At 40.6% G+C, this 17783-nt stretch overlaps 2 protein-coding genes across 2 annotated transcripts in view; both read right to left on the reverse strand.

The window, feature by feature from the left end:
- The window catches only part of prr12b (proline rich 12b), a 29602-nt gene extending 25844 nt beyond the window's left edge, over positions 1-3758 (reverse strand). Inside the window, exon 1 of the mRNA XM_071356982.1 lies at positions 3251-3758. Within this exon, the coding sequence (XP_071213083.1) occupies positions 3251-3333 (83 nt within the window). The 5' untranslated portion in view covers positions 3334-3758. The remainder of the gene's footprint in view (positions 1-3250) is intronic.
- A 3878-nt stretch (positions 3759-7636) lies between these two features.
- Positions 7637-13280, reverse strand: prrg2 (proline rich Gla (G-carboxyglutamic acid) 2). Its single transcript, XM_071357232.1, has 7 exons — positions 13049-13280; positions 12469-12573; positions 10287-10450; positions 10119-10152; positions 9811-9937; positions 9253-9396; positions 7637-8345 (listed from the first exon to the last, which is right to left on the reverse strand). The coding sequence occupies exons 2-7, from the start codon at positions 12551-12553 to the stop codon at positions 8273-8275; spliced, it is 627 nt and encodes a 208-aa protein (XP_071213333.1). The 5' UTR covers positions 12554-12573; positions 13049-13280; the 3' UTR covers positions 7637-8272.
- Positions 13281-17783: the final 4503 nt, after the last annotated feature.

Below are 17783 nucleotides of genomic sequence, written 5' to 3' on the forward strand. Positions count from 1 at the left end.
GAGTGCTAATCTCTTGTACTGCTCAGATGCAATTTTCAAATGAGCGCACAACCTCTCCACCTCTTCCCATCCTGTTCTCTCTCCTACATCTCCTCTCCTCCTTCAACCTGTCATCTTCTCTCCTCTCCTCCCTACATCTCCTCTCCTCCAAATTCAACCATTCCTTCTTTATTTTCTTCTCTCCTCTACATCTCTTCTCCCACCCCCTCCTCTCCAACTCTCTGTCGGGCCATATAACCATGATGGAGTGAGCTGCAGTCCTCAAGATTGTGAAAGAGGGGATGAATAAAGGAGGGGGAGCTATTAATCCTTCATTAAGACTGCTTTCGCAATCAACCACTGTTCATTTCACCCTGCCGTTCCATCCAGGCAGGTGTATGATGATAATAGGCTCACTAGTTTAATACACTAGACATTTGTCATCTACAGACATGCCTGGTACTAGTAAGAGCTTGGTATGGAGATTCTGAGCTAAACAAATGTATTCTACTGGTATTATTGCTATGGTTAGTTGAGTGCAGCAGAGGGCATTTTTTGGAACTCCGTTGTATTTACAATACAATATGATTCAGACTACAAATGGGACAGATTACCAAAATGTTGTCATGGCTACCTGCAAGCACATACAGGTATGATACCAAAATAGATGTAACCACTATACAGTCTCATACAATCAATGAACTGATTAAATGACTCATACATATTGGAACATGTTCATTAATTGCACATTAAAATAAAATATTTCTATAAACGTATTCACTTCAATTAATATGGCCGAAGATAAAATATTTTGTAACTGTCATCCAATGTTGGTTAGGTTCATTACCCTAGAACAGTAGTAGAACAGTAAAGTAGTAGTAGTTTCTGTTCCTTTACCTTTTTCAATAAAGGCAGCCAGACAATCCCACATTAGGGAGCATGAGGTCATCATAAGAACACCAGGACTACATCAATCTGCCTGTGGGCTTGGAGATGCCCTTGACTCTGGGATTCAGCCATAAAAATAAAAAAAACTGCTGGCTAGGCTAGATCAGCTGACCCGCAAAAGAATATATATATATATATATATATATATATTTAGGGGCCTAAATACTCCTGGGTTCAAAGATAAAATATAGTAGTAGGCTACATAAAACATTGTATGTATCTCAACATTGTCAGTTACCAAGGTTACGTACAATAGCCTATTCCGCATAAGCAATTACTATAGCTTTGAAATTGTTTTTGCAGTGATTTGATAATTTGCATCTTTGATGAACCAATGAGTATTCAGGCCCAAAATAGAAAATATGGTAACACTTTATAAGGACAATATAATAAGTGGCACTACCAGTGAATGACACTGTAATAGAGGGCACGATTAGGGCTTTATGCAATTACTCCATGCACACGTTCAGTCAGAATGCAATATGTATTTGCCTGTGGGACTAATACTTGAGAGTTTTGTCCCTTACAACCATTATGCAATTGTATTTTGCTCATATTAAATCTTATCGCCAATCTGGAATTTCACAGTATCTGCGTTTTAAAAACAAATTATCCAAATAAACTGGTGTTTACTGCGAGATACACTTTTGCTACATGTAACGTACGCTCTGTAGCAGGATTGATTTGGTTGTCCCGGCGACGACTGGTAATGTGCGTAGCCTTTGAAATGTAAGTAGGCCCCAATTCATTAAAACACAGAGACGAGGCATTTTAAGACACACAATGTGAAACATTGTAACATTTCGTTACATTAATAACGTTCTTACATTATATCATTCCCGTTTTAATTCATGCGTTAACGGAAATTAGAGATGATTTTAAATATTTTACCAGCACGCCCGTAAGCTTAGCTAACGCGTTAATGTTAGCTGGCTAACGTTCGGTGGTTAGAGTTAAGCAACTGTCTCTCAATACCGCATAACATGAGTTAGCTAGCTGGGTAGTGAGTTCTAGCAAACATCACACAAGCCATCGTTTTAGCTAATGACATTTGTTGGTGTTTATGATCGATTCTTATACATTTTACTTTGTAGCCAAAGACCTGCAGCATTGAGTCAATGCAGAATAATTTAACTTGAACAGAACAACTAACGTTAGCTAGCAAGGACAACAGTTACCTGTAACCTTTAAGCTAGCTAACTTTACCCCAAAATGGCTATAGCTAGTAGAGGTTTTTCTCGCATGAATGCACAAGTAATACACCTATCATTGCACCTGTTAATAACACGCCTATCACCTAAACTTGAGAGTTAAGTTAGACAGTTACTGTATTACACACGGTGTACCGTTACCAATTTATCCAAGTTTCCATCAATACAATATCTAGGCTTAAAGCTATCTAGGAGTTATTATCCCAATATAGAAAAACATTTGCACTAACATCCATGCTGCAACTGCTGCTTCTTTAATAATGGGATTTAATGTACTCGTGCTTGCAGAGTGAGTTAATTAAAATACCTTACAATTCACTAGCTAGCTGTCACTAAATTGTCACTGTTACAAGCTAAGTTATGGAAAGTGTTTACTCTAATTGTTTGATGATAGCTGCATATCTTGATTTGATTTAGCCTACACTCATCCTACAGTGTATTAGCGAGAATGCGAGACGATGAAAAAGCAACCCAGCAGCACCACCATTTCTAGCATAAAGGCAATTTCATTTGTAGACACTGTGCTAGCTACAGTAATCTGCCGACAGTAGCCTAGCTACAAACATTGCATTTTGCATCGTCAAATACATTTGGTTTGTATAGCTAATTAGCACCAACCATTGCTTTGTAAACGTATTACGCAATCAATGCATTAGTAAAGACAACCCAGTATGCATTCATATAATTATGGAATATTGTGAAAAATGCAAATGTTCTTTGCAAATATCATTACATTATTTTTTTTCTTCGTTTCTGATTATACACTAGCCAGCTAAAACTAGCTGTATCCTCCCAAGTCCAACCCATCCCCCCTCTTTTCGCCCCTCTCCCCCCTCTTTTTTTCTGTCTCGGTCTACCTTCCGTATCACGTATTAACTCTCAATCGCGTTCCTTGCATTTTCAAGACCCCCCCAATCTTGCTAATGACAATACGGATAGCCTTGCTATAGCCTACCTGGCGCTTGCAAACAATGTAATCTATATATATAATCGGAGCGATAGAGGGAGCACAGATTGCATTGCCTCTATCGGCATGGGCATTGTTACAGCAAGCTAAGCATATTTATGCATCCAATGTATGAGGGCGCACATGTACGGGTACAAATGCTTACCTTGCCTTGGCGGATCTCTCGTAACTCCATCCCGTACCAGCGCCCAAATCACCGAACCCTGTACCAGGATAATTTCTTTCCATTAAAGAAAAGACGAGAGATGAAGATGGAGAGATAGTGAGGGGGTAGGGGAGGGAGGAGATGTCTTAAATTCTCGCACGCTATCACTCCCTGTGTTCTTTTTTTCCCCCTCTGCTCAGTGTCTGTTTATTTCTCCCGATTCACTAGCAAGTCCTCAAGACTGAGACCAGCACGGAGGGGGAGAGGAATGGAGGGGAGGAGAAGGAGGAGGGGGATATGGAGGATACAGAGGGAAGGAGGGGGTGGATGGGGGGGTCACACCAACCACCACCACAAAAATCCGGTTTCTTCCTTCCCTCCCCTCTTCAGCTCGCTATATATTTCAATGTCTATTGTCCTTCTAGGCACCACAAGCGATTCAGCTGATGCTAGCGCGTAGCCTAAACCAGTCTGTGCACAGCAAAATATTTGGTGCCCATTTATCACTCTAGAATGAAGTACGCTCTCTTACCATCCCTTGTTCCCTACGTTGTTGAAGTATTGCATTGCTACATTTATTTGGAATATATATATAAAATGTGGCGATTCTATTATAGCGACAGTGTCTATTGTTTATATTTTGGCTTGCCAGTTCCCTCTCCAAAATACATTTACACACACACCCCCTCCCTAATATTGCTTGCCTAGGTAGCCGATAGTGGGCGCTAGATCTGCACTATTGTGTAGAATTTATGTTCCCAGACCGTAATACACTCGTATCCACCGTGCTTGCCTGACGAATCAAACTGAATTATTTGACTGGTCTCTGTTCGCAGCATACTTCAATCGGAGACTGTCAGGCGTGATGGACAAAAAGTAATCAGCGATTGGATCATCTCTAACCGGCTCAGAAAGCCCGCCTACCCGACCAATCAGATGAGGGTACACAACGTCACTCAAATGCATAACATTGAGAAAGGACAAAAGTTTTGGGCAAAAGGGTAAATTGGCTTTTCTTTTTTAGATAACTAGTAGCTAACTTTTGTTACTCTCATGTAAAATGAGCTAGCTAGCAAGCATAAGCGATTCCATTTCAAGCACAGAGAAGTTATTCTATTTGATGGAGCAACATTGTTAGTTTCCCTACAAGCCTTTCATTCTAATATTCTTGAGCTTCAACAGATGCACAGCCTTTGGCAGGGGGAAAAAAAAACTCAGCTGGGAGAGTAAAAGTCTCCCAACTTGAAGTTGTGAGCACAAAGACATATGAATGCCACCATGGAAAAGACAGACAAACAAAAGCCAAATATAAATATGCTGCTGAAACGAACATGAAGGCAGTAAATTCAAAGACCGATCACTGTAATTTATACCATACACTTTTACATCATTAATTTCATTTTAATAATGTTAAAGTACCAACCAAGAATGGAGTGTACCTCAATAAAATGTAAGATGGGGCTTTATGTAATGATGAGTACCATTTTATGTGTAATGTGTATATAAAACTGTATTCCTTTCATGTAATTGTAACGGCAGCCTTCCTCCTCTTCGTCTGAAGAGGAGGTGTAGCAGGGATCGGACCAAGACTCAGCGTAGCTTGTGCTCAACATGTTTAATTACGAAAGAATAAACGTGAACACTTAACACAATACAAAATAACAAATGTGGCAAACCGATACAGTCCTAGCTGGTGCAGAGAAAACACAAAGACAGGAAACAACCACCCACAATCCCCAACACGAAACAAGCCACCTATATATATGATTCCCAATCAGAGACAACACAAAACATCTGCCTCTGATTGAGAACCATATTAGGCCAAACATAGAAACAGACAAACAAGACACACAACATAGAATGCCCACCCAGCTCACGTCCTGACCAACACTAAAACAAGCAAAACACACAAGAACTATGGTCAGAACGTGACAGTAATACTGTGTATAAAATTACCATGTATGTAAAGTTTATGAATAATGTACAGTATATGAAAGAATATCTGTAAAATTAAAGTACAATTAAAAAGGAAAACAAGGTTACCTTTGTCATCCAAAGAGGGGAGCAGATGGGCCAAGAAAATAAATACAAATAAAGAGTATGTACAGTGCCTTTAGAAAATATTCACACCCCTTGACTTTTTCCACACTTTGTTGTGTTACAGACTGAATTTAAAATGGTTTAAATTTAGATTGTGTCACTGGCCATACCTCATAATGTCAAAGTGGATTTTTTTTATTTTATTTTTTTTACAAATTAATAAAAAATGAAAAGCTGAAATGTCGAGTCAATAACTATTCAACCCCTTGATTATGGCAAGCCTAAATAAGCTCAGGAGTAAAAATGTGCCTAACAAGTCACATAATAAGTTGCATGGACTCACTCTGAATGCAATAATAGTGTTTAACATGATTTTTGAATGACTACCTCTTCTCTGTACACCACATATACAATTATCTGTAAGGTCACTCAGTCGAGCAGTGAATTTCAAACACAGATTCAACCGCAAAGACCAGGGAGGTTTTCCAAAGCCTCGCAAAGCAGGGCACCTGTTAGTAGATGGGTATAAAAAAAAGCACAACAAAATGTGGAATAAGTCAAGGGGTATTAATACTTTCTGAAGGCACCAAGTGGGGTTAGGGTGGTGAGTTTCCCCTTACACTGTAAAGAGCTTTGGGTGTCTAAAGTGCCATGTAAGTCCAATTAATCATAATAATTATTAAATGTTTTGCCATCTTCCATAACTTGAAGACCATGCCTTTGTACTGAGACAGAAACTGGTACAAAATACCAAGAAGGTGTACTGTCAAGTTAAATAAATTACTATAGTAAGTTCCTAGGTGCCAAATAAAGTAAAAGGGTTGAAGTTTATCTTAAATCAGGCAAAATTAAACACATTTAAAATTAAAATAAACAATTCTGTGAACATTTCTGTGAAACTGTGTACGTTTTCAAGATGTCAATTTGTCTATCTGCATGCCATTTTAAAAACAATGCCGATATTGGAGTAAACCTATTTTGGGTTAAAACAAGTAACTGAGTAAGGGAAAACATAATGATAAGCTTTCAAGCTGAGTTTGAAAAAGACATCCGATTACCACTTTACATTTAGAACGGTTGGTTTTATTATAGCTAATAAATAAAGAAATCATTGATGAGATAAAAATGGTGCCGCGTTCATTTACTAGTCGGAACTAGGAAACTCTAGAATTTCCGACTTGATGATTCGTTGAAAGCGGCACGTGCATAACTACAACCATTTAGCAAGCCAGAAATGTCAGTTTCCTAGATCCGACTACCATTTGAACGCAGCATAAATGCATATCTCTCGTCTGCCCCTGCAAACTGGTCAGCATACGCGTGATCCACTCCCTCATCTGATTGGTCAAGTAGGCGGGCCTTCTGACTTTGGCAACGACTACAATATTCGTACCGCGCATCAACATATATTGTAGTAGTCCTTGCGTTCTTTTGTAAAACCAATTATAAATAGACCTGAGAGAATTGAAGAGAGGTTTCGCGGCCATACTAGAATCTTGATGTGAGGGTTACACGTCATTTTCTTCTGAAGACGCCATTTTTTAGAGCGGCTGGTTGGATCGCATGTTAGCACACTCCCTCCCTCTCCCCACTCACTCGCTTTCTCTCCCTCTCCAGTGCGCACACACACACACACATACGCAGTGTCTGCTAATCCAACCCTTTCTAAAAGCCAATTTATGTTTGATCCGAAATGTGGTCAGAGGCTTCGTATGACGGGTGTGACGCAATTGCGGAGCCACCAGAGGAATGCAGAGGCCAAATCATGCGCTGTTTCACATCGCCGTGCGCCTCTCAAATTTTGTAACAAAGCGGAGGGCTCTGTATAGCTCCGCATTGATATGGTTGGTTGAGAGTAGGTGGGAGCGGGTGGTCCAGTATAAACACGAACTCACTTCCTTGACAAATTCCTTCACAATAGCTCTGCTCAGCTAAGCACAAGAAGTATGAAAGCCCTGATGTCTGCGGAGGCTGCATCGTAGTAAATTCTATACGGCCAACTCAGATGCAGACTGACCATGTACAGCCTTTAGTCATATACACAGAGACCATTCTCAAACAGAATACAAGTGTAGCACAGGCCAAAAGGGTACATTTGGGAGCAATGCAAGATACATTTCGATTAAAGACTGCAGATATATGCAGGGTTGGGCGGATTACTTGAAAAATGTAACCGTTACTGATTACGGTTAAACAAAAAATAATCACTACCGTAAAATTTTGGATTACTCAAAATGAGTAACGCAATCCGATTACTTTCACTTCAAATACCCAGGCATATTTTAAAACGTTTTTGAAAACGTGCAACTCTATGGAATCTAGATGACTGTCTGATTGACCAGTGGGCTAGGTGCAAAAGCTTTATTCAAATGTTTTGAATAAGAAATGTGTATAAATATACTTAAATTCAGAGTGGTCTGTCATGTACCAATACAGATAGAAACAACCGAGATAAAACAAACATTAGCCAACATGTTGACCTAAATACTATACCATCTGCTAGTTTATACATATTAAAGGAAATTCCATTAGCCCATTGTTGAAATAGTCCCAAAATGTTTTGCTTGTCATCATTCAAGTTGTCAAGATATGTAACTTTCAAAATACAGAAATCGTCCCGTATGATGCATTTTGCAATCAAGGGATTGCTTCTCTTTCTCACAGGTATAAGAAATGTGAGAAGAAATGTGAGAAGAAATGTGAGAAGAAGAAGTCTTCATCCCATTCCCTTAATTTCTCTATCTATAACATCCTTCAGCCTTGCCCCCCTATGAACTCCCCTCTTCCCCCGGGGGAAAAAAATTAAAATGAAATGCTCTCATATTATATGGACATATACCATGTCTATTTCAACAACTCACAGGAATTGAAATGTTCACAGCTGTGCTCACTTATAACTGTCCAGAACTCCAATTGAAGCTTGTAACACACACACCCCCACTCTACATGAATCCCCCTTTTTAAAATGTCCTTCCCTCCTTTTCACTCAGTGTCCTCAGTATTCACAGTAATCTCAGTATCGTCAGTTGGGTCAGGAGGTGCTGATGGCGCCCCCCTGTGGAAAAAAGAGATAGAAAAAAAGAGAAATAGGTTGTGACATAAATGAAAGATGCAGACAGACAGACCTGTGATCTAAAGTACTTTAAAGTACCCCTTAATTAGTTTTTTTTGGGGGGGGGGTATCTGTACTTTACTATTTCTGGCAACTTTTACTTCACTACATTCCTAAAGAAAATAAATGTACTTTTTACTCCATACATTTTCCCTGACACCCAAAAGTACTTGTTACATTTTGATAGGAAAATGGTCCAATTCACACGAGAGAACATCCCTGGTCATCCCTACTGCCTCTGACCTGGCAGACTCACTAAACACAAATGCTTAGTTTGTAAATTATGTCTGAGTGTTGTAGTGTGCACCTGGTTATCCATCAATAAAAAATAAAAAAATTGTGCAGTCTGGTTTGCTTAATATAAGGAATTTGAAATTATTTTTTACTTTTGATACTTAAGTACATTTGAGTAATTCCATTTACTTTTGATACTTAAGTGTATTTAAAACTAAATACTTTCAGACTCAATTAGTATTTTACTGGGTGACTTTTACTTGAGTCATTTTCTATTAAGGTATCTTTACTTTTACTCAAGTATGTCAATTGGGTACTTTTTCCACCACTGAGACAGACACACAGTTGACAGACATGCATATTACACATCGTACACAAAGCTGCAATACATTCACGCACAGTACACATTCTTAAAATGTGGTGGCACATACATACACACCAGTGGAGGCTGCTGAGGGGAGGATGGCTCAATAATGGCTGGAACAGAGTAAATGGAATGGCATCAAACACATAGAAACCATGTGTTTGATACCATTCCACTCCAGCCATTACCATGAGCCCGGCCTCCCTAATTATGGTGCCACCAACCTCCTGTGATACACACACACAGGCCTACCCAGAGTAAGGTGGCGGGGGCGCATCATGCTGCCCACTGCGGGTCAGGGCATCGCCGTAGGAGGGCAGTCCTGGAGCGATGATCCCAGCCAGAGGCACTGTCTCTGGGGCAGGCTGGCCATCCACAACCATTCTCACTGGAGCACTGAAACAGATGACATAAAAGTCATACTAGGTTAGGCTACACACAAGTAATGTTGCCCACACACACACACACCAAATAATGGGAAGACTCAGGGTCCATTGTTAATTTCTGAAATATTGTTGCTGCTATGTAGGGCTATCCGGGATTACTTAGGCCTATTTTATCATGTTGCTACTACCTTATATAGGCAACTGTAATTAAAAAATAATAAAATACAATGTACTTTATCATATATGTTGCTACAATGTAGGGCTACCAGGGATTACATAGGCCTATTTTATCATATGAAATTTGCTGACAGGTAGGGCAATCAGGCAATAGATGCCTTAGGTTAGGTAGGCTATACTATACAGACTTACACTCTAAGATCGACCCACTAACATACATAGACACAACACACACACTCAATCTTACCTGCCTGCCGTCCTACCAGCTTTGTTCTTGTAACAGTAGCAGCCCAGCACCGTGGCTATGACAGCAGACACTAGAATAGCCAAGATTCCTGCCACTAGACCCGACACATCCACTCTGGGAGCTGTATCTAAAGAGCCAACACAATAAATACATTTGCAATGTACATTATGTTAATATTATAGCCTGTGCGATGATAAATCATCAATGCTAGCATCAACCATAGAAAAACATGAGGACAGTAGTGAGAATGTAAATGTCAACATTGCCTTAGTATAGGTTTATAAAGGGCCCCCCAAAAAATATCTTACTGTGACTGCTGGAATATGTGTCCCAAAATACATTCTGGGGAAAATAGAAAATTAAATTTGTCAATTAATTGAACAAGCTTACAGTATTCTTAATGTGCGTAAATAAAACATAATTTCCAACAGACTTTCATGAAATGTACCAACACATTCACTGCCCCCTTCCCTCACCGTTTTGGATGTGTCCTCAAACACCTCCCTGGCCTCCTCGTAGGTGCACACCTCCTCTATGCACTCCCTCTCAAGGCTGTCTGGCGTCACCATCTCCAGATCCCATTTGTTCCAGAGCAGCGAGCGAGACAGGTACGAGGACGCAGACTGTTGTCCCAGGAACACTGGACCCAGAAAGAGAGAGCAAAAGAGGGGCAGACATCGTGCGAGAGACAGAGAGGGAATAAGACAGACCGAGAGAGAGAGGATATTCATGGGCATGAGATTGAGGTTGATATAATCGCATTGGTGTCAGAGATAGAGACAGAGCCTCTTTCTCACACACACACACTAGCAATCATTTATCACAAGTCTGACTTCGACAGACAAGAGAAAAGTCAGTATTGAATGGATAACCTCACAATCAGATAGAAATAGAAAGAGTGAAGCAAAAGAACAATTGCCTAACACAGTGGTTCCCAAACTTTTTCACTCTTCTATCATTGGGGAACACCCCTTCCCCTACACTGTCCATGACAAACTGGTAACACCCCTCTTGTTGGAGAGAATTTTGCATGTTTCAAACTTATTTCCTGTAATTCTATACATTTTTCCATGGGTTGGTGATTTTTTGGACATTTTAAAGCACATTCTTGCAATTCTACACATTTTGCCATGTGGTGGAGAAAACATTTATCAGTTTTAAAGCAAATTTCCTGCAATTCTACAAATTTTGCCATGTCTTGTATGTGTTCATGTGATAACTCAGTGACAAACATTACAACAAAATCAATGGGCTAAAAAAACGTTTCTGACAAGTTATAAATATCTCTCTAAAGGTCTGCAATGACTGACATGACAATAGGAAAATTGCTGATTCACTATTCACTATGCATTCTACCATTACAACTTTCAAGAGTAAGTTGAAAGCCCAACATAGTTCCTTAATGCCTCACAGCTTGGGAACCACTGGCCTAATATGACCCATCTATCTGATGCTGTCTGGTCAAAAAGAGTATGACATTGTTGCCGCCCGTAGTATTGAACGCAAGGGAAGCCAGCAAACATTCGTCCTCCCTTGAAAAAAAATTATGTATAAAACAATAGCAAATCAGCGCTAAGCTAAACTGAGTAAGCTCAACTGTGAATGGTCCTGGCACCAAACAAAAAAAGTGTCAAGGGAAGCCAGTTTGGATTTGGCTTCACACCAATCACTGACAGAAAAATGTGAATTGTTGTCGTTGTCCTCCAGTGGCTAGCTAGCTAAAATTGGCCCTTTCCTAACTTACCCATGGATGCAGAAAGGGATTTGGACTTGTGGTTTAACTTCATTCTCCGTACTGGCCAATGATTATAACAGAGATTCTGATCCAACTATAAATTAATTCATTGTGCCCCTGGTCCGAGAGGATGAAAGTTCAATATGTAGCTAGATGTAGTAGGCTAATATTAACTAGCTGGCTCATTGTTGCCCTTGAAGTTAGCGAGCAAGCATTTTAGCCAGGTAGCCTAGAACAACAAAAACTAAAACTGTGTAGTGTATGACAGAGTCATAGACAATATCATCAACATCAAAGACAGGAGGATGGCATTTCTCTACAAGTAGGGTGAGTCAACATGTTTTTTCTACTTGCACGAACACACACACAGAGAGAGAAATCAGAACCATGGACAGCCACATCATATTTAGCTTACGTTGATTGAACTAAATAGTTTTTTGTTATCTTTTAGTTGTCACTGTATTAGACTAAGCATAGGTGATTTGATGATGTTGAAGTTGAAATGGTCCTGGAATAGTGGATGCAGCTCCTGTTTCTTTGCAACTTGCGGTAACTGTCCGTGGTTCTAAATCAATAGTTGTTTAGTAGTCAGAAAATGTCGGAAACATTAACTTGCTTGACGATGCTGTAGGTCTTGTAACTATTTGTTACATGCAATATGCTTTGTGGACTTCATCAGACAGAGGTTACTCTCCGGGTTTGTGATGAAACAAAGGTGTGGTTGAATTTATTCTGCCACTGTCTCCTTATTGTCTCGGCCTTAGGCCTATATATCACGGTGGCAAGGCATATGAACTAACAGGTTATACAGCAAACAACACAATTATCACAACACATAGGTTGTAATATGGATTCTTTTTTTCCTGGCTTGGCTTCCCCAGTGATTTTACCCACACACCGCTACTTAACAGATGTGTGTTTACCTTCGTTGTGGCTGTAGACAACTCTGGCCCAAGCCAGAGGGAGCAGCAACAGCATGCCAATACATATCTCTGCCAAGCCTGGCATTTCTCAAGCAGGAGCGACAACTGCAACAAAATGTATTTATTAATTATTGCTCTAAATTAATATCCAATTCTCAACACATTATTCTGTGATTTTGTTAATGTAAAAAGGGCACACACACACAACAGAAAAAGGTGATACTGAAAATCAGCCATTTTGTTTGACTATGTCGCCCTCTAGAGGCGCAGGTTAAAACGAAACAAAAGCTACTTTTAGAACGTTTCTATGTAACAAAATTGAATCACATAGGAACTAAAACCTACATCGTAGCCCTACTTATAGTAGGTAGGCCTACTGTCTTATAAATAATAAGGAATATAAATGAATCACATTTTATTTTTCTATTTTAACAAAATATTTGTTCGGTTGCATTGGGAAAAGAGAAAGCCCAATTAACGATAATTAATTAGCATAGCTGTAGTCATATCAATAATAAACAAATGGCCAGTGATGCCAGCCCAATAATTTTGGTCGTTTAGCCTAATATATTATCCTTACCTTATGTCCTCGGTGTTTCCGCCTCGAAATTTATGAAAAACAGAATATTTAATCCTCTATTTACAACTCACTCACCCAGGCTTTCCTTAACTTAAACAATTACTATGAGCTATTATATTCTAATACAATTATTGATATTATAAAGTTTTTTTGTGCTAATTTACGACAGGTAAAACATCTACCCAAATGTACCTGTTAGGCAAACACCCTGCCAAAACGTCACACGACATACCTGTTTTACAACATGCCTTATGCTCATGGGGGTGTGAGGGCAGAAAGGGGGAGTTTCCTGAAATTGTGTGCGTGTTTGTGTGTGAAAGAGAGGAAGAGAGATCAACCAGGATCATATCCCACATGCAAACAGTTGCTATCAAGTCACCTTAGCCTAGTAAGTGCCATGATAAAACTATAATTTTCTGTAAATTAAAACGTTACAGATTTGTTATGTTTACTATTGTAACGCAGTGGCGTGCCGTGGGCCTGGGCCTTCAGTGAGGTCCTACACAGTCCCACCCGAATTAATCCACCTCTTATTACCATCATTATGATGCCATGGCTCTAGACACTATACATTTAGACAGAAACGCAGTATAACCAGGCGTTGCGTCACCTTGAAATTGACATTTTTATTCAGAGAATTGCAGGGGAAGGGTACAATACAGTACAGTTCAACTAATAGGCAAGAACATAGTCGAGTGCAACAGAGTTATATTAATATTCTTCTTCTATCCATTTCTGGTCCACAAACTTTGAGCTTTAAGTCCAAAAAAAATAAAAAATACAGTGTGTTCACTAAACAGCGCATTGTCGCACCCAAAGCAGTTTCACCGTGATGATAAAGACACATAACTATTCACTGAAAATAAAAGAAAGAAAACAAATCATTTGCAACATAGGCTATTTGCCATTTTATTTTGTTAATATATAGGCTATTTAATATTAACGAAATAAAATGCGAAACATACATACACATTTAATAAAAAATAATATGCATTGTATGCCTACTCACCAAAGACTGATTATTTGAACATCAAATCCTTCCTCCTTTCTTTCCTCAAGAAGACTTCAATGACTCTGTTGTACAGTCTATCTGTGCGTTTTAGTTCCACCAATAAGTCCTTTTCTATCGACATGGAGGCTAATGCTGAAAGCCGAGTCTGTCCAGTAGCATTTCTGGAATACGTTTTGATTCGCTTTAAGGCCCGAGAATAACCGCTCGACAGAAGCCGTGGACACAGGGATAGTCACTGTCACACATGCCAATGTGTAAAGTTGCCCCATGTCCTCATTCAGATTTTTCTGCTTAAGGAAATCAAGGAGATCAGAGGGACTTTTCCCTTCAAAATCAGTCATAGCATACATTACAGTCAGTTCTGTTTTTAGCTTGGATAGGTCGAACAGTGTTCCATGACTCTCTGTTAAGCTGGAGAAGGCTGTTTGCGGGAATTTTTTCCGGTAGGTCTGAAAGTGCTGGGGGTCCAGGAGGGAGAGAAACATACATTTTTCGTGGTCTTGAAACCTATTTCGTATCTGGCAAAGAATGTTGTCCAGAATATTGCTGTGGAGTTGTTGGTAGTATGTGCGAGGGTCTCCTTGTGCTGGGCCTCTGCGTGCGCTGGGTGAACTTGAGATGCGCGCTGTGTCATCGTAGATTTGACTGAACCTGCGCCTCTCTCGCTCAATTGTGTCACAAAACTCGTTCACCCTTGTCAGGCAGAATTGTACATCCAAAGTTTGTTTCTGTAGAATTCCAAAAAGCACATCCGAATAATTAAAAATCCCATTGAATGTTTCAAGCCAAAAACAAAACTCAAAATCATCCAAACGTGCATTAAATCCATCAGCCATAAGCACAGTATCCCCGTCATGGTAATCATGATGTTCCAGTAAGTGGCTAAACAGCTCCTTTAGGGCAACTCTCTTTTCAAAGACTGCATTGACCAATCTAGATGTATATTGCCACCTCCTTGGTGCAACCTTAGGAAGACGACGCTTGCAGATGTCATCCAGCAGTTGCGTGCGCTTAGGGGATCGTGAGAAAAATGCTGCAAGGCCATTGAGGTTGGCAAAGAAGACCTTGCATTCTTTAAGCTTTGAGGCTTCTTGAGTCAGTACTAAATTTAGTCGATGTACATAGCAGTGAATGAATAAGGCCATCGGTGCCCTCTCCTTAACTTTAGCCTGCACCCCATTGAGTCCAGATGCCATGACTGCTGCGCCATCAAAACACTGTGCCACAACTTTATCCAGACTACATTCATTTTCCTCCAAGAAACGGAAAATAAGAGCGGCAATGTCATCAGCTCGCTTGCCGCTTGTCACATCTTCAAATCGGATAAATCGCTCCTTGACTCCTGTGTCCGTCACATAACGCAGGACGAGTGAGAGCTGTACTGCATTTCCCACATCTATTGTCTCGTCCACCATAACAGCAACAAAGGGAGCTTTTTTAATCTCCATTTTGATCTCTTCTCCCATCACTTCAGCAATAGCATAAATTAGGTCATTTTGTATTTTGCCCGACGTCCCAATGAACACTTTGTTAGTGGACAGGTGGTATTGTAAATCTGTGTTGCTTTCAGAAAGAAAAGAAAGAAGCTCCACGTAGTTCCCTTTGTTTGTGGAGTCAGCACTTTCATCGTGTCCCCTAAATGAAAGTTCCTGTTTACCCAAAAACATGACACAATCAATGAGTCTTTTCAATATTTCCCTATTTTTCTTCACCTTTTCATTGTGCAGCTCCGTTGCCCTGCGCGCTTGTTCGTTGAGCTGTAGATCCACTCGGGTGTCCCCAAAAGTTTTCAAAAGCACCATTGCTTGTAAGTGCCCAGCCGTACTTTGGTGTCCCGTTGCTGCCTTGGTTAGACAACTCAAGTCTGCAAAGCCAGTGTGGCTCCAAACACCAAATCGATCACTTGCAAATAATAGGCATTCCCAGCAGTACAGTTTGCAGTGCTTCTCGGAGCATGTGAGCCATTGATAGCGCTCGTAGTTGTAACTTTGAAAGTGGCGAACGAACCCCTTTCCCGCCTGTGACAGGCTTTGTAGCGTCGGCGTCGGGCGACCTCTCCTTACAATGTCTGACTTTTCTTGAAAAGTTCGTCTTGAGAATGGCGTTATAATTATATCCTCGACCAAATCGATATCTTCTCCTCCTTCCGCCACTGTGGGTTGAAAAAACAGCTTAGTAGTACGTGAATTAATTTGTTTATCAAATTCAGTTTCCTAGTTCTGAGGTTCTGCATAGACCTGCCCATAGGACCTGCCTCTCAATATTGGTAATCCAATCAAAAGACGTGCACGCACTACGCCTGCTAGCTGGCTCCTGTGTAACACTGGAGCCAGCCAGCAGGCGTACAATAGCCAACTCTAAAGCTGATTGGTTGACACTAAATTTTAATTTCCATTCCCTTTAAGCTACAAGCGCCCGCACTGTTGATTATGAAGGCCTGGGGGCAGATTTTAGACCCCTGGCAACACATGATGGCTGAATATGATTGGATAAAAGATCTAACATAAAGACCAGCTCTCCAAATCTCAACCTGGGGCTGGAAGCAGTGCAACCAAGAGGAAAGCTATGAAATGAAGAGTATAACTCTTACTCTGGGGAATAATTTAATACATATTTGTGGGAAAATATATATATTTTTTTTAAATATTCTGATGATGTTTAGGCCAGCAGAGAAGGCCTTGCTGGCCCTGACGGCCCACCACTGTTGTAACGACATTCAATACTATGCTATAGCCACAGGCAGGGGGCTAAGGTGAGGAATGTATGACCCCTGGGCCCTGTCATTGAAACAGGAGCCTTATCATCCATTCATGGGTATGATGGTAAAAGAGATAACAGCAATATAGACAGCATACATGGTTAATATTTGACATTTACCTCTGCTTGATCACATTTATCAATAAAAGCGGCCCCTAAATGGCATAAGCTGCTCATCAACAGTAACGTTGGGCCCAGCGTTATAAAACAGGGGAAGGCGGTCCACCCACTTGTCCCCCACTGACCTGATTGCAGCAAGCTTGTACCTCTGCCGCCGAGCTGGTCTGGTGTCTCGGTTATCGAAGCAGATAATCCTGGAAATAATGTGGATGTTTTCCAGAGACATTGTTGCACAGAAAAGTTCTCTGCCAGTTTCTGCATCCCACAGAGATTCTGTGGATTCCCCATTGGATCTGAAAACACCAGCAAGGATAAGAACCCCAAAGTATGCATGTAAATGGTCCATCTCCTATCTCTCTCCAAAAACATGCTTTCCCTCCAAATGAGTGCAGTCCAGAATGATTTTCTGGATGGTGTCTGAGATGAACAGTTCAAAAGAAGACTTTATGTCCTGCACACGAGTAACCGCCATCCGCATCGGCCCTGGTTGCATCCTTATCACATTGGCAGCCACGCGGGTGGCTCATTCCTTGGGCAAAAAGACCATTCAATTTCACTATTTTTTGACATCCATATTACTCCTCCTGCAGGCTGCTGATGGGCTGGTCCTGGGGCTGGCTGCTAAAGGGCTGGTCCTGGGGCTGGCTGAGGGTCAATCTCATCCTCTCCTTCCAACTCACTGTCAGACTCCGAATTGAGAGACAAGATCCTCATATTTCTGAAAATTCTTCATCTTCCAAAGCGGAAGACACTCTTTCCACACTAGCCCCTCTGAACAGAGATTATTTGTGCCATGCTGATTGATTGTGGTAAGAAGCCACACATGCAAAGCTATTTATTTGTTGT

Source organism: Salvelinus alpinus, chromosome 1 (assembly GCF_045679555.1).
Source record: "Salvelinus alpinus chromosome 1, SLU_Salpinus.1, whole genome shotgun sequence".
In the NCBI taxonomy this organism is placed as follows: Eukaryota; Metazoa; Chordata; class Actinopteri; order Salmoniformes; family Salmonidae; genus Salvelinus; species Salvelinus alpinus.

Bases quoted from the DNA above. Each gene is read 5' to 3' on its own strand.
- prrg2 (XM_071357232.1), bottom strand. From the start codon at position 12,553: ATGCCAGGCTTGGCAGAGATATGTATTGGCATGCTGTTGCTGCTCCCT. The intron at 10,153-10,286 runs GTGAGGGAAGGG...TATTTTCCCCAG, and splicing joins TTGAGGACACATCCAAAACG to AATGTATTTTGGGACACATA. The intron at 9,397-9,810 runs GTAAGATTGAGT...CATCTGTTTCAG, and splicing joins GCTGGTAGGACGGCAGGCAG to TGCTCCAGTGAGAATGGTTG.